Source organism: Triticum urartu, chromosome 1A (genome assembly GCF_056163025.1).
Source record: "Triticum urartu cultivar PI428250 chromosome 1A, HENAU_Tu73, whole genome shotgun sequence".
Classification (NCBI taxonomy): Eukaryota; Viridiplantae; Streptophyta; class Magnoliopsida; order Poales; family Poaceae; genus Triticum; species Triticum urartu.
Window position 1 is genome coordinate 176,372,986 of NC_141873.1, and position 18,056 is coordinate 176,391,041.

General features: G+C 47.2%; 1 protein-coding gene across 1 annotated transcript; it reads right to left on the reverse strand.

Annotated features, from left to right (window-relative positions):
- Nucleotides 1–8,142: 8,142 nt before the first annotated feature.
- Nucleotides 8,143–9,009, reverse strand: LOC125554069 (putative calcium-binding protein CML18). The gene has a single exon (XM_048717686.2). It carries the CDS (start codon nucleotides 8,920–8,922, stop codon nucleotides 8,404–8,406), a length of 519 nt encoding a protein of 172 aa, XP_048573643.1. The 5' UTR covers nucleotides 8,923–9,009; the 3' UTR covers nucleotides 8,143–8,403.
- Between the last annotated feature and the right edge of the window lie 9,047 nt (nucleotides 9,010–18,056).

The following is an 18,056-nucleotide window of genomic DNA, read 5'->3' on the forward strand; positions in this document are numbered from 1 at the left end:
CTACTATACCACCGTCCTGGTTTATAAGAATGATATAACTAATAAAATACGAATGCATGTAACTAAAGATTATATAGTTGGATTTGTATTTGAACATAGTTTCCGATTGTATAATTTTTAAAACATGCATTAACATTTTGTTGGTTAAATTTGAGGGCAAAGTATGGCACGGAATATAAAGGAGACTATAGACTAGACGGAGGTGGTACCACACGGCCGCTATCTACGCAGCAACGCAACTGTCGGTCGGCTTGTAGGCGACCATTTCCTGCATGTTCAACTGCTCTATGTGTGTGGTTTCTTGCAGTCCAGGCGGCCGCGGCGCGCTCTGCTCGCATGCCTCCGCACGCGCTGTAACACCCCGGACGTAACTTTCCCAATTTGTACTCCAACTCTTGCCGTTTCCGGCGTTAAGTTATATTTATTTCTCGGGTTCGGGTCTTTGTCTCCGTGTGTTGTTTTTCTTTTTCGTGCATCTCTTATCATGTCATCTCGTGCATTGCATTTGCATACATGTTCATCTCATGCATTCGAGCATTTTCCCCGTTGTCCGTTTTGCATTCCGGCGCTTCGTTCTCCTCCGGTGGCCATTTCTAGCCTTCTTTCGTGTGTGGGGATTAAACATTTCCGGATTGGACCGAGACTTGCCAAGCAGCCTTGGTTTACTACCGGTAGACCGCCTGTCAAGTTTCGTATCATTTGGACTTCGTTTGATACTCCAACGGTTAACCGAGGGACCGAAAAGGCCTCGTGTGTGTCGCAGCCCAACACCCCCCAAATTTGTCCCAAAACCCACCAAACTCTGCTCCATGTCCTAGAGCGTTCGATCACGATTGTGTGGGCGAAAACCGCACCTCATTTGGACTCTCCTAGCTCCACTTATGCCTATTTAAACACCCCCCATTTCGGATCTCGTCTTCCTCCCCGTCCTCCTCCTAAAAAAAACATCCCCCGTCAGAAACCTCCGCCGACGGACGTGTCCGCCCCGGCCGGACATCGTCCGCCGCCCGCCTCAGCCAACGCCGCCGCGCCACGTGTCCCGGGCGGGCGCCCACATCGCCGCCGCCGCGCCGGCCCGCCCGAGCCCGCGGGGAGCCCGCCTCCTCGCCCGACTGGGCCACTCACCTCCGCCGCGCCCCGCTTCTTCTCCCTCATCGCCGGGCCACCGCCACCTGCGTCGCCGGCGCCCCACCGCCGCCGCGCTCTGGCCGCCGACCTCCGACCGGCCGCCGCCTCCTCGCCGCGTCTCCGGCCAGATCCGGCCGCGGGAGTGCCGGATCCGGCGACCCCGACCTCCCCGGCCTCTCCCCCGAGCTCCCGCGAGCTCCTGGGCCTCTCTGGCGCAACTCCGGCGAGCAGCTACAGTGTTTCCGGCGAACTCCGTAAAGCGCACCAGATCTGGATCTGGGTCGTTTCGGTTGACTTTTCCCCTCCAACCCTAATTTTTCGTGCTATGTTTGACTACTCGTATCTCCGCATCCGTAGCTCCGTTTTGGACATATAATATATAAAAATCTTCGTCTCGACGTGTACATCATTTCATTCCATTGCATCATTTGCATTTGAGTTCATCTTGATGCCCAAAATGCTGTTAGAAGGAGGCTTCGTGAGTTAAATTGCAGATCCCTTAGTTCATCATGCACTTTTGTCATTTTTGCCATGTTTAATTCGTGCATGATATGCCTGTGCCCCTTTGGGATGAATTGATAAGAATTTTGTCTTCTTTCCAGATGTGCCACCCATGAATTTTTAGGATATGTGTGTTGTCTTGTGCAAGCTTGCGAAGAGAGGTACCTGAGATTGCAGATTTCAGGGACTTAGTGATTTTCACTAAGTCTGGGATATTTTAGTTCATGATGCTATATGTCCAGCTTGTTTTCTAGTGATCCGTGCCTCTTTTGAGGATGATCAGTAAGGGAGTTTTGATATTTATGTTATGCTCTATCCATCCATGTCTTTGTTTGCATATGTGGAGTGCTCTAGGTTGACTCAATCGAGCTCAACTTTTGCTTCGTTGTTAATCTGGGCAGATCGTCAACTTGTTTGCGACTTTGCCGATGCTACCGTTAGTGTTCCATGCATGCTATGCCTTTGTTCTTGCCATGTGTAGCTAGAATATTGTGCCTTCTTGCTGGTTATATGCTTGCCTTGCTATGAGTTGCACCATGGTGAGTGCATCAAGCTCGTTTACATGCCTTCGTGAGTTAAATTTCTGCGTGTCTCAGTTTTCACTAAGTCTGAAAACTGATTGTGTTCGAGCTATGTCCGTGAGCTCGGTAGAGTATTTTGTGAACCCTTTTGGCCCCAGGTCACTTTGGGTGTTTTGTTAAGCTTGTTGAGTAGCTCCACGCCATGTTCTTACTTGTCATGTTCAGGTCATCTATCATGTTGTTTTGCTGCTCCGAAGAGGGCTTCGTGATCTGAAATTTCAGGCTAGTGTTAATTTCACTAAGTCTGGAATCTGTTTTGCATATTCATTTTTGCCATGCTTGTTTGAACCTCTTAATGGATGAATTTGCCTATGGCTCAGTTCTAGTGTTTTGTTAACCATCTTGTGTACATCACTGCCATGTATTTTTTTTTCATGTTTGGTGGCTGTAGCATGTTCATTTCGTTGCATTTAGAAGTCTACTTACTGTATATCGCAGATCGGTTCGTTTCGTAAAACGCTCACCATTTCCAAACCGTAGCTCCGATTCCAATGATCTTTATATCGTTTTCAAGCGATTTCATCCCCTCTATCCAGTGGCACCCTCGGAATTCCAAGTTGAGGCCAGGTTCATGCCTTTCCTGTCATATCTTGCATTTTGCATCCCGCATCGCATCCCGCATAGCATATCATCATTTCATCATATTGCTTGGTCTTGCACGTGGTTGATTGTATCCTTGTTGCTTGTTTGTCTTGTTTGGGTAGAGCCGGGAGACGAGTTCGCTACCGAGGAGCCCGTTGAGTTTGCTTGTGAGGATCCAGTCAACTCTGACGACTGTGCAGGCAAGATGATCATACCCTCGAAATCACTACTATCTTTGCTATGCTAGTTTGCTCGCTCTTGCTATGCCAATGCTACGATGCCTACCTTTTGCTTGTCAGAATCCCAATTGCCATGTCAAACCTCTAACCCACCATGTCCTAGCAAACCGTTGATTGGCTATGTTACCGTTTTGCTCAGCCCCTCTTATAGCGTTGTTAGTTGCAGGTGAAGATAGGAGCCGTTCCTTGTTGGAACATTTATTTACTTTTTGGGATATCATTATATTGTTATGTTATCTTAATGCATCTATATACTTGGTAAAGGATGGAAGGCTCGGCCTCTCGCCTAGTGTTTTGTTCCACTCTTGCCGCCCTAGTTTCCGTCATATCGGTGTTATGTTCCCGGATTTGCGTTCCTTACGCGGTTGGGTTATAATGGGAACCCCTTGATAGTTCGCCTTGATTAAAGCTTTTCCAGCAATGCCCAACATTGGTCTTACCGTTTGCCACCTAGCCTTTTCCTTTCCCTTGGGTTCTGCAGACTCAAGGGTCATCTTATTTTAAACCCCCCGGGCCAGTGCTCCTCTGAGTGTTGGTCCAAACTAGAGTCCTGTACAGCGCCCCCTCGGGGAAACTCGAGGTTTGGTTTTAGTTGTATGGAGCGCTCATCTGAGTGTGCCCTAAGAAAGAGATATGTGCAGCTCCTATCGGGATTTGTCGGCACATTCGGGCGGTGTTGCTGGTCTTGTTTTAACCTGTCGAATTGTCTTGTTGTACCGGGTTACCGAGTCTGATCGGTGTGTCTCGGGTGGAGGTCTATTCCTTCGTTGACCGTGAGAGCTTGTCATGGGCTAAGTTGGGACTCCCCTGCAGGGATTGAACTTTTGAAAGCCGTGCCCGCGGTTATGGGCAGATGGGAATTTGTTAATGTCCGGTTGTAGATAACTTAAACCTTAATTAATTAAAACGAATCAACTGCGTGTGTTGCCGTGATGGCCTCTTCTCGGCGGAGTCCGGGAAGTGGACACGGTGTTGGAGTTATGCTTGCGCAGGTTATTCCTCTAGATTCTCGCTCGCGCCTTGCCTCCTCTTCTCGCTCTCTTTTGCGGATAAGTTAGCCACCACATATGCTAGTCGCTTGCTGCAGCTCCCCATATACTTGCCTTATCCTTCCTATAAGCTTAAATAGTTTTGATCGCGAGGGTGCGAGATTGCTGAGTCCCTGTGGCTCACAGATACTATAATTCCAGATGCAGGTCTAGGTGATTTCGCTCCAGGTGACGAGTACGAGCTCAAGTGGGAGTTCGACGAGGACTCTCAGCGTTATTATGTTTCTTTTCCCGATGATCGGTAGTGGTGCCTAGTTGGGGTTTGATTCAGGGCCTTGTCGCATGTTGGGTTCTTTTCTATTTTGGCGCCGTAGACGGGCCATGAGTGTTTGTTTGATGGATGCTATTTATGTACTCTGATGTGACGTGGCGAGTGTAAGCCAACTATGTTATCCTCCCCTTTATATTATTTATGTACATGGGATGTGTGATGATTTCCTGACTTGCGACATTGCTTTCAATGCGGTTATGCCTCTAAGTCGTGCCTCGACACGTGGGAGATATATCCGCATCGAGGGCGTTACACGCGCTCTGCTCTCGCGTCACTCCGGGTGCTCGGTGCATGATCCGCACGTTCGTGTGCAAGCGGTTGCGCCGGGCGCGACGCGACGATGCAGTTACCCGCTGCAAAAACTGCCATGCGGACGCGCCGAGAATCCACGCCGCCCGGCCCCCTTTTATTCGTGCGGCCATTTACATTCATCTCTCGTCTCACACGACACAATAAGCACACCCACAAGGACACATACAGATAGGACATCCAGCGGTTCCAATGGCGCTCCCCGTGGCCAGCGGCCGACAACGACAACAGCAACGGCTGACGACGACAACGACGGGAAGTTCACCACGCATCATGTAGTGGACACCCACTTGAGGGGGAAGGCCCTCTTGGTGGTGTACACGAACGATCTGGTCTCGGTGGAGAGCTCCATCCAAACTATGGAGCGGTTCCTTACCGAGGACAAGTACCGAGTGGTCGGCGTCGACCTCGAGTACACCATGGGTCATGCCGGGCATGATCAGAAGGTTGTCGTCGCTCAGTTGTGCGTGCGACATGACATCCTCATCTACCACTTCCACCTTGCCACAAGGCCTTGCGAGCGTTTCTCCAGGTTTATCAAGAGCTCCGACTACAGTTTCGCTACGGTGGACACCACCAACGATCTAAAAGCGCTCAAGGTTTCGGACTTGAAATGCCCAAATCTTGTCAACATCCAGCACCACTACAAGGTCTGGGGCAGCGACAAAAGCAAACTGAACTCCCTGGTTGACCTCGCCTCGGCCATCATTGATCCCTACTACGCGAAGATGAAGCAAGAGAGCAATAAGGACAAGAATGCCTGGCACAGTGTGTGGCATAAGAGACTGGACGAACAACATGTCAAGTACGCAGCCATGGACGCGTACACAAGCTACGAGATGTACAGGCGGATCGTTGACATGAGGAACTGTCTTCTTCCTGACCCAGATGAGGGATCAAGCCACATAGCAGTGGCGGGAGCGTCACAAGAAGTAGATGACTAGACGATCATTTCTCCTACTTTAGAATGCATGCAATTGTTTATTGAGGTGTGTGCAAATGATCTGTATAGTCACTTATGTAATCGGATGTTTATTTCAGTTATATATACATGTTATTCTACTGTAGACAGAGCAATTCACACGGCTTATTAGTAGCAATCGTCTGTGTTATTATTGGTCTTCGCACACATTTCAGATTACGGACCTGTTTGCCGCGTATCACACACACACACATCTTGTTCAGTTGAACCGTTTTCATTATGTTGCCTAATCACACACAGTTCATCCCAGTGAACCGTATGTTGTATATCGCACATGCCTTCATCTGGATGCCCATTTCTTTTGTGCCTCCTCATCCCAAACAGTTAACTGAGCTGAACCATATGCCCTGCATCGCACACGCAACTAAATTCTGAACCGTGTTTGATGCATCTGTCATCGCAAACGTTTTGCACCTTTTTTGATAGTTTTTACACCACCGTTTGCGATTATGACATCGCACACAGTTTCGTCGAAGGGTCTCTGATCGTAGTGTCGCGTTTGGACCATCCTGCAGTAGTGAGTTGCATTTATTTACTGTTGTTGTTATGCCATTGTGATGACGCATTTGTCCATGTTGCATTGCTATTGATTTTGTCTCTCTCCTGGCGGTATTTGGGCATTGTTATGCAGGAGCCATGGGTTTGACTTCGGCGAAGGGGGTCGCCCTCACCGCCTCCTTGTTTTGGTCTCCTCGCGTTTCTGCTCAGCGTCATCGCAGAAAACAAAAAGGTTTGTGTTGTTTATCTGTTATACTATATGAATCGTGCATGCTGATACACTATTGTGCAAGTTCTATGGTATGTGAGTTCCTTTTGTTGCTGGAAGCATTGATACAATATGTCATGTGCAGGGAGCTCCGCATCCGAGTCTCGGTCATCCTGCACAGCAAGGAGTTGGGCCAAGGGAGCAAGCAAAGCTGCTGGTTCCTTGAGGCCGGATCGAGTAAGATGGTGCACCACGGCATGCGGCACGAGTAAGAGGGATTTGTATGAACAAGTCTAGTTTTTTATTCACAACATCTAGCTTGTAGATTCAGCAATTGCCGTTGCAAGGTCGTCACGGAACTTATCCATTGACCTATCACCCATGCTTGTTTTTGAGCTACTACCACTTTGAGTTGTTGTAGGCCTGTAGTTATTTATTGCGACTGAGCTGCTATATTGCATTGTTGAACCAATCGATTGCCACCTCTTAGATTTACTGTCATATGGAGTGGATAAATTTACAGCGAGTTTACTAGTAATCTGAGCACTTGTTAGTTTAGTCAGGTAGGGGATTAGAGAGAAATGATCATGTAGGAAGTAGGTACCATAAATATATGAATGGCTACAATCCTTGAGAGAACCTGGCTCTACTTTTGCAAAAGTTTAGTTTACTCATGATATGGTTTCTGTAGCTATGTGACGCCACATTAAACATCTGTTTGATGTAAATAGTGGTCTCAGTTGCTCAGTTTGAGTGCTTCAGGTTGATGCATTGGCACATGCGAACTGTTGAGGATATGGTCTCCTTTTTGGCGCAATAAGCGATTGGATTAGGCAAGTTCAGTTATGCAATGTCTTAGATATTATTTTTGGTTCTTCTGTGATGATTTCAGCAGCTCTGAAAAATGTTGGGTTGTATATTTTGTGATTGTGTGCAATTCAATCATTATCTGCACGTTCTTGCTAGCAAATGTTGTCAGTAAAGGTTAGAAACGCATAAATTTTGATGTTGTGCATTTAAATTCTGGGATTGCATGTTATTTGCAATCAGCTATGACTGTCGGCATTTAAATTTCATTTATTCGACGTATTTGAATTCAGGCCCTTCGATATGAATGGCCATATCAAAATATAGACAGACATATTGTTTCAAAACGCTGGGACTTGGTGTATTTAGCTTAGAAAAATAGAACCGGAGACTCTTATGCTCATTGCAATGTGCTACACTAGGAGCACCTTTGTTCCATAATGTATTTTGTTAACAGCCACTTTTAGCTAGGAGTTGTGCTAGCGAATTACTTGTTGTGCCTTGTTTTTATCAGTTCTTGTATTATAGCTTCAGGCATAAAAGGAGTTTGGAAGTGTGAAACCATGAAGCATTGCTCAAGAAAGAGTAGCATATTATATATTGTAATAGTAGACATATCTAGGTTGTAAAGATTGTAATAGACTAATTTAGTATTTGTTTTCGACGAATTTCTTGTGCTCTCTGGTCTGTTTGATACATGTGAAATGGAAACCTGATCAAGGGATCCGCTTATGAAAATGGGTGACAAGTTTTGAAATTTTTGACATGTGGGACCAGTTATGAGATCAACATGACAAGTGGGACCAGATTCAAAATAAAATGTCCGAAAATGTATAATAAGTAGATTGTAAAAAGGTTGTGGTAATTTGAGTACAACAAATGATATACAGATTCAACGACATCCCCAAGAACTTGCGGGCCCGATTTTCACAACCATTACAATATAGTTATTGTTTCTGCATGAGTTTCAAACAGAAAAACAAAGAGTTTCAAACGAGTTCTAATTCATTGCAAACAATCCCAAACCAAATTTCTTAGTACACCCATCATCATTAGTAGTACTACTAGCAGATTAGCTTTACATAATTAATCACTTCACCCGCATCATCATCAGTATTCGCATTACGGGGAGCCTAAGCCTTTCACTTTGAGATTAATTATAAATTAAATTAAGCACCATGGAGGAACAAAACCCTCAACGAGGCATGTAGATGCAACATTGTTTGCTGATGGCCGGCCCTTACCAACCTAGCTCCTACCTCCGCTGCCCATCATCTTCTTGAATTCCTCGAAGTTGACGCTGCCGTCGCCGTCGGCGTCGACGGATCGAATCATGCGCGAGCAGTCAGCAACGGAGCACTTCTCCCCGAGCTGGCGGAGCACACGGTGAAGCTCCCGCGCGGAGATGAGCCCGTTGCGGTCGGCGTCGTACATCCGGAAGGCCTCCTTGAGCTCCGCCTCCGTGGCGGCCTCCTGCTCCTTGGCGTCTGCGGCCGCGCTGCCCTTGCAGGGGCCGCAGTGAAAGGCGGCGAACTCGTGGAGGTCGACGAAGCCGTCCCTGTCGGCGTCCATCTCCTCCATCATGCTCTGCACCTCCCCTGGCCCCGGGGGCGCGCCCAGCGCGCGCAGCACGGACGCCAGCTCGTCCGCCGAGATCTTGCCGTCGCCGTTGGCGTCGTAGCGCCGGAACACCTGCTCCAGCTCCGCCATCGGCATGCCCAGCCCGGCGCAGATCTCCGCCTTCGCCGAGCCCACGCCGTTCGCCATGTGATGTGGGGTTCTCTCTCGCTCGCCTCAATTCCTTCCCTGACACGTTGGTTGCTGTGCGCAATTCTTCGCCCCCCGAACGGTCCTGCCTTTTTATTATCCACGTAACGTGCGGCAGAACTACGCGTAGGTAGATTCTTGGCCGAAATATCACGTAATTTCACAGACGCGTGGGCCTCCCACCCACCGTCTGCGCATATCGGCCCACATGTAAACTGGGTCTAACAACGACGGGTGCCAGAAAAGCGGTGCAGCGCGTAGGTACGACTGCGACGCCCTCGTGAGGGAGTCGTCTGGAGAAAGGAAGCAAAAAATCGCAGCCCGTACAGCGGAGGCGGACGCTGAGGCGTTTGCTAGCGACTGGCTTGCGGGGCCAGGTGGCTTGCTGGCGGTGGGACCCGAGCGTCCGGGAGTGAGTGAGGGCCCCGAAAGGAAGAAATGCGCCGTCGAGTTGTGCAACGACTGTGAGGGGAAATAGGAGTACGAAAGGTGTCCGCCGACCGTATCGTGTTCGGAAGGTTGCGTTGATTGGTGGGCGTTGCCAATCAGAGCGAGAGTGATTGATGATGGCTTCACGCGGCCTGGCACCGCGTAGGGATTTCCTCACTGCAGTGGAACAGCAAACGCCGAGGATGGTTCCACTCTGCTCAGGACAGATAGACGAGTATGAATGGGGTCGCCATAATTTTCCCACAGGCTCAGCAAAGTGAGGATGGTGGCGTCCCAAATTTCGAATAACCTTCTTCTTCTTGTTAGAAAGTTACTATTATATATACAACGGTTTAGAGTAAAGTCGCATAAAAAGAAAGTTTCGAATAACCTTCTTCTTCCTTTTATCTTTTTATTAGGAAGTTGCAAGGGAGGCATGTAGTAATGACTGTGATTCACATATCATTTCATTGTTAATATGATTACATATTGAAAATGAATTCTAGCTGCCAATTAAATTAAGGTACAAGGTCTTTCTTTTTTGATAAATAATTAAGGTACAAGATCGTATCAGGTTGCTGATACAACACACACTTCGGCCACCCTATACGGACTCAAGCGGCCCGTGGGCCCACCAATCATTTCTACCTTATCTTTTCTTATCTTTCCATCTCTCCGTCCACCCGTTCTTAGTCAGCTCTATATTTTTCCTCCCGGTCCTACTTCAGCAGCACACACCGCCCTCTTCGCCACATCGACATTTCTCTTCCTAAATGACTGATCAGATGCAGAGCCCACCCCTTCTCTTCTCCCAGCTCATCGGACATCCTTCACCAGGAAGGCCAATGATTACAGCAATGGCGAAGGTGGATTGCGACAAGGCGACAGTGGATGTGTTGCCACCGCTGCAAACCTGTGTTGTGGGCGGCTAGTGGCGATGAGCCTTGATGTAGGGTAGGGACCCTAAGTTGCCCAATCTTTCACACTTGGAGGGGGTCTAGCCGGACACTCGAGAACAAGAAGGAAATTCACTCAAGACAAGATCCAAATCACACATCCACTAAATTTGCAAACACATAAGATCCACAAGATTACAAGGTCAACAAGAGGAAAAGAGTGGCAAGGTAGTACTTCCCAAATCCTAAGGAGATGAGAGCTGGATGATCTCAAGGGATCCCTCTCCCATGGGAGGTCTTGGTAATCCTATGATATGGATCCTTCTCCCTTAGGAGGGTTGTGATAATCTTGAGAGATTCTTCTCCCTTAGGTGGGCTTGATCCTCTAGGATTCAAGGCGCATTGTTTTCTCAATTTAGATCAATATACTTTACTAACCATAGAATGGAGGTAGGGGCGACTATTTATAGTACAAGTGCATTTGGGGCGAGAGAGGGGGTTTACATGACCTCAAAAGGCCAAGATGCGCACATGCATGGCTAGACTGTCTGGGTAGCTACCCGGATTGTCCGGGCAATGGCTGGGTGATCCTAGTAACCTAGATGGCCCGACTCGATTGCTTCATGCAACTATATTATCACTTTTATATACTTTTCATACCAATTTATATTATTTTTATGGACTAACATATTAATTCAATGCACAATGCCAGTTACTGTTTTGTGCATGTTTTTGACTTTATAGAAAATCAATATCTATGGAGGTCAAAAACCTGAGGATTTAATACAATTTTTTCCCATTCACGGAAGTTTGAGAAAAGCACCGGAAGGGAACAAGAGGAGCTACAGGGGCTCCACACGTCCACCAGGCATGGCTAGGGCCTTGGTCGCACCCCTAGGTCGTGTCAGGCGTTGTCCACTGCCTTACGGTCGTTCTTCCACCAATAAATTCCATAGTTTGTGAAACCTTTCGCAAGATTTTTCTCTGAATTTTCCACCGTCGCAAGCTTTTATTCCGAGGAGATCCGATCTAGAGGCTAGCTCAGGTACTCTACAGGAGGGGGGGGGGGTCCATTACTAGTGTCGGTGTCTAAGAACCTGACATTGCACTATTGCAGGAATGCCTAGCAGTGGTGGTGCAAAAAGGCCAGCAGTTGCGGGCCAGGCTCCCAGGGCTACCCGTCACCGACCTCCCGCCACTACTAACATGCCATTAGTGGCGGGCGCCTGCCCGCCAATGGTAGCTCATCAGCAGTGGTGGGTGGCTTAGGCCGCCCGCCAAAGAAGTTTTGTGTAGCAATGGCAGGCTCTCTCTATTGCCAGCCACTATTTATTAATCGATACGAAATTGATGCTATTACAACATATTGCGGCTGGATCAGATCATGAGATTGCATCGGATACATAAATTCTAGTTTTAACATTGATCCACATACACACATCACATTACAATGATGGTTGATTAACGAAAAGTAGTTATAAAGAAAATATCACAAGTTCATTATAATGATAAACATATATATGTCGCTCATCACACATAACTAATGGTTCCATGAGTTGTTTAGGAGTGAAAAGAGTGTCGGACGATGTTCAACATGTAGATCATTAGTAGAAGCCGAACAACTGCATGAGTAACTATTGGATGGAACGAAACGGGGACCAACAGGCCGCTTGCTCTAGAATAGGAGATTTGGCCTCTTGAAAGGCCAATTGAACTACCACACCTGGCATGGGTATGGTGGCTGGACTCAGACCTGACCAGATCCTCAGCCTCTCATCCGGAGTCGCCTCTGTCAGGATGCACACCACGAGGTGACTGAACCGCCTCTTTGTTATCTTCTCCATCGCTCGTAGAGAACACTGGGCCATTGGAACACTTCTAAATCAGGCGAACATCACCTCCCTCAGGTACTATGCCTAATACTTCTCCGTATCCATAGACAGTGCTTCTCAATGTCCGCCACAGATACGCCCTCCCACAATTCTTCTCCTGGACTCATCTGTTATTTTAGTACACAATAACATTCAAAATATATACATATAGAAAAGATCACAAGGTAAATATATAAACATATGATACACATACATATAAAGTAGAGATCAGAAGGTAACAAGCATTGTGACCTGACATAATTTAATGTTTGACATTTTTCTAGAAAGCACATATATCCATCCTTTCGCCATAATATCAGTTGGGATATATACCACGACATTTTGATGTTTAATTCTCAACTCTCGTTCTTCTTCACTCTCCGCGTCGCAGTAGAACATCCCCTCATCCCTCACTACATGGCGATTGATGATATACGTGAGAACCCTTTGAAGGCGCTCATGCTCTGTCCAAAAAGTGAGCTAGCTTAACTTTCTTCTCATTCTCTTCGGACCATTGCTCCAACATTGAATCATGTCCCAAAAGTGGTCCCGCGCGCATATAGTCATCCATGAGGAACATGGCATAGTAGCTAGACATGTGCATGGTTTCATATTTTGGTTGTTGCCGACAATACAAGCTAGTGTGAAATTTGAAACATTCAGAACTGTTTTTAGAGTTGTCCAGGGCTTCTTTGGGTCTCTCCTGGAATCAAAGAAATAAGCTCGGTTGTCCAAGGGAGTTAGTGCGACGACGATCTGGTGTTCACTAATGCGCAAAAATGTTCAACGATGTAACATGAGAATGAGATTGACATCAAAGTACGCAAGTGTATATGTGCAAGCATAAAGGAATGAACTTACGTTTTGAAGTAAGGCACGACAAAGTTGTGCTTGTGCCGAGGACTTTGAAGAATTATCTTGTGCAGGTAATTCACCATAACACATTGACCTTTATTAGAATCAACATTGCCAGAATGCATCATATACGGATCGAGGAAGGCAACTTCTTCATTCCGGAGTAATGGATTTGCATGCCAGAAGTAATGGATTTGTAGCATGCCATAGTGACCAAAGCCTCATTAAAGATGGATTGACTACGTCGACGTTGAAAATATTGTCGTGGACAACATTATCAAACGCAAGATATATTTTATCAGCAGCGAACGCATTGACAAATCCAACAACCTCTTTAACTTTAGCGGTGTAACACATCTCATCTTTTCGTGACCTAGCTACTACGTCTTTGTGTAGAAGCTGAATTTCAATGCTTAGTTCTCTCAACTTGTGTTCCGGTAACATCTGTTCACCAGACGTAAACATTTGCCATAAGTGTGAACTAGTACGAACATTCACCACATTTTCTTCTGGTGCCTTATTGGCGGTAGGTCCATTAGCTAATTTCTTCTTTCTCTTTATGCCATTTTTACGACGTTGAGTTGAGGGGTCCATAGAAGATGCTTCTTTGGAATCCATTTGTTGCGTTTGCTAAAATTTAGTGTGGCAATTATGAGTCATAAAGCATAAAAACAAAAAATTTAGTGCTATAATTTCGACATGACCATTGCTAACAAGAGGACATAGCGAGTGCCAAAAATTCGGTGAAACAAAAATTAATCGACGGTTCACGAAAACATTGGCACTCATGTCATAACCTGCGACTATAAGCCAACACACTAGAAGGGATCCTAGGCAAAAAATTAAAGAAAAATTCAACATGACCTTTGCTAACAAGAGGACATAGTGAGTGCCAGAAATTCGGCGAAACGAAAGTTAATTAACGTTTCGTGAAAACATCGGTACTCAGGTAATAAACTATGACTATAAGCCAACACATTAGAAGTGATCCTAAGAACAAAATGAAAGAAAAAAAATCAACATGACCTTTGCTAAGAAGAGGACATAGTTAGTGCCAGAAATTCGGCAAAACAGAAGTTAGTCGGCATTTCCTGAAAACATTGGCACTCATGTAATAACTTGCGACTATAAGGCAATGATACTACAACAGATCTAATACACACTACTCAAATATAATCCATGCTAAATATCGATCAAAATGTACTTCTATTTACCCTAAAGACACATAACACTAAGAAACATTTGCATGTATTTATGAACTACTAGTATTTACCCCATATAAAAATTTGACCATGCATACCGGAGAGGTGCGAGTCTTGATGTTCGAAGGCGGCACAAGGTCTCCGATGTTGGCGGGGGAAGATGGCAAGGCTGTAGGGTGCCAATCCATCGGGGTAGAGCTCTGCGGTGACGGCGGTGGCGACGACGACGACGATTGTCCTCCTCTGGTGTTGGAGGAGGTGGCCATGCCCATGGCGGCGCGAGGAGCTTTGGCGATGACAAGGGGCACGGCCGCGAAGAGTGACAGTGTGGACAAGGGGCGTGGCGGTGACTCGGGCTAGATTTGAGGGGGGAGGAGACAGAGCGGGGGTGCCAGTTTTGGGGGCGAATCGGTTTTTTCGGTGATAATTGAACTGCCAGTGATGTGTGGATAACAGTGATGGGTGCAGGATAGTGCCTGCCACCTGAAAATCGAGAAGTTCTGGCGGGCGGTCCGTAGCACCCGTCATTGCTAAGATGACCTCCTTTTGGAGGGTACCGCAATTTCAGCTGTGGCGGGAAGGAAGGCTCGCTCGCCATAGTTGGCCGACCAAGCAGTGGCGGTCGGTTTTGGCTGCCCGCCACTATTAGGTTTCAACATGCGGCCATATCTGAAAAGGCTTACCTGTGGCAGGCTGCTTTTTCTGCCTAACACAGCTTACTATGTAGAAGTGGCGGCCATGTATTATTACCCGCCACTATTGTATTTCCAAATTAGTTGTGGCGGGTGATACACTACGCCGGCCACTCATTTGTGTTCACCTATAAGCCCTTTCCCAGTAGTGTTGGGTTGTCTGCTACAACCCTTTGTGAGTTCAGCCCGGGAACACGTCTAATTTCCTAGGTCATCGATCACCGGTGGAAAAAGAACATGACATAGAACACACAAGAACTACCTAGGTTTGGGCCACCATTGTGGTGTAATACCCTACTCCTGCTCTGATTTGATATTTCTTTGAGAGTTGGCTACAATGTATATGTTGTGTCGTGAATCAGTCCGACCTTAAGGTATTATCCCTCTCCTATTTATACTACTTCAAGGGTCTCTATCTCCCCCAGGGGCTCTCATTGGTCCGGTATAAACAAAGGAAAGGGTAGAGAAGTCAGTACAAGCGTGGCGTTATGACTTGGGGCACACCTATCTATGCAAGAATGATGGTTTCTAGAGCAGCGCATTGGTTTGTGGATAACCAGATATATCCCCACTCGTATAGAGCAGGTGGCTTGGGGCACTATTTCCATAGCCGCGTGTGGAACAGGTGAATCTTAGGGTGCCACTATTGATGACCTTGCCTTCCCGGAGCCCATGCGTCGGGGACGATTCTGACTCGTCCTCTCAAAGCCTGCTGATGCGGGCTGCACTAGAGAAGGCATGAGCCGCATTTAATGCCTCTGACAACGAGATTCTCGTCCCTGATGAGGAGATGGGATGTGTTGTGGAAATGCTTCCCGGGGCTCCGGGAGGCGTTTCCCGGAGCTGAGAAGTCCATGAAGTGCCCAACGCTGTTTTTGGATGGCATGTGCTTTGAACATCTGGAAGTCAAAACTTTGGCAATGTTGTTCTAGGAATGGTCTTGTATTGGGGGGCACAATCAAGCCCTAGGTCCATAGGCTTGTGGTACCCCGGTTCCTATTGGGCCAACAATAGCCCTCGGGCCCATCTTCGTTCGCATTGGTTAGCAATCACGGGGAGGGAGATGGGGCCTAATAGCACCGATGCCTTGACACGTGGCAGCTTGCGTTGCCTTATGGGGACTAGCAATTAAAGTGGATCATGAATAACATATTCCATTCCAAAGACACCCCTGGTCTCTCGCCCTCCATATGGATACTACACAACGATGGCGTGTGTGAGGTCATCCTGGAGGGTTAGTCCAAATTGCGATAGGTGGGGGGTCATGGCCAAGGGTGCGGGCGATGTCAACCACCCGAATCCATTGTCGCAGCGGTTTAGCCCCACCGGTCCTAGCTCGAGCGAAGCCATGGCGGTGGAGGAGGAAAGTAACGGGGAGGAAGATGATGTCGCCGAAGGTTCTTCCTAAAGGAAATATGCCCTAGAGGCAATGATAAAGTTATTATTTATTTCCTTATATCATGATAAATGTTTATTATTCATGCTAGAATTGTATTAACCGGAAACATAATACTTGTGTGAATACATAGGCAAACAAAGTGTCACTAGTATGCCTCTACTTGACTAGCTCGTTAATCGAAGATGGTTATGTTTCCTAACCATAAACAAAAGAGTTGTTATTTGATTAACGGGATCACATCATTAGGAGAATGATGTGATTGACATGACCCATTCCATTAGCTTAGCACCCGATCGTTTAGTATGTTGCTATTGCTTTCTTCATGACTTATACATGTTCCTATGACTATGAGATTATGCAACTCCCGTTTGCCGGAGGAACACTTTGGGTGCTACCAAATGTCACAACGTAACTGGGTGATTATAAAGGAGCATTACAGGTGTCTCCAAAGGTAGATGTTGGGTTGGCGTATTTCGAGATTAGGATTTGTCACTCCGATTGTCGGAGAGGTATCTCTGAGCCCTCTCGGTAATGCACATCACATAAGCCTTGCAAGCATTACAACTAATGAGTTAGTTGCAAGATGATGTATTACGGAACGAGTAAAGAGACTTGCTGGTAACGAGATTGAACTAGGTATTGGATACCGACGATCGAATCTCGGGCAAGTAACATACCGATGACAAAGGGAACAACGTATGTTGTTATGCGGTCTGACCGATAAAGATCTTCATAGAATATGTAGGAGCCAATATGGGCATCCAGGTCCCGCTATTGGTTATTGACCGGAGACGTGTCTCGGTCATGTCTACATTGTTCTCGAACCATAGGGTCCGCACGCTTAAGGTTTCGATGACAGTTATATTATGAGTTTATGAGTTTTGATGTACCGAAGGAGTTCGGAGTCCCAGATGATATCGGGGACATGACGAGGAGTCTCGAAATGGTCGAGACGTAAAAATCGATATATTGGACGACTATATTCGGACATCGGAAAGGTTCCGAGTGATCCGAGTATTTTTCGGAGTACCGGAGAGTTACGGGAATTCGCCGGGGAGTATATGGGCCTTATTGGGCTTTAGGGGAAAGAGATAGGAGAGGTTGGGCGCCCCCCCAAGGCCTAGTTCGAATTGGACTAGGGGGAAGGGCTGCGCCCCCTCCTTCCTTCTCTCCTCTTTTTCCTTGCCTTGACTCCTACTCCTAATACATGGAAGGACTCCTAGTTGGACTAGGAAAGGGGGAATCCTACTCCCGGTGCCTAGGGCGCGCCATAGAGAGGGCCGGCCCTCCCCTCCTCCACTCCTTTATATACGGGGGCAGGGGGCACCCCATAGACACACAAGTTGATCCTTGAGATCGTTCCTTAGCCGTGTGCGGTGCCCCCTGCCACCATATTCCACCTCGATCATATTGTAGCGGTGCTTAGGCGAAGCCCTGCGACAGTAGAACATCAAGATCGTCACCACGCCATCGTGCTGACGGAACTCCTCCCCGACGCTTTGCTGGATCGGAGCCCGGGGATCGTCATCGAGCTGTACGTGTGCTAAGAACTCGGAGGTGCCGGAGTAACGGTGCTTCGATCGGTCGGATCGAGAAGACGTACGACTACTTCCTCTACGTTGCGTCAACGCTTCCGCAGTCGGTCTGCGTGGGTACGTAGACAACACTCTCCCCTCTCGTTGCTATGCATCACCATGATCTTGCGTGTTCGTAGGAAATTTTTTGAAATTACTACGTTCTCCAACACTTCCTTGGCTCCACCCGCATAGGTCGTGCCCCCATCAATCAAT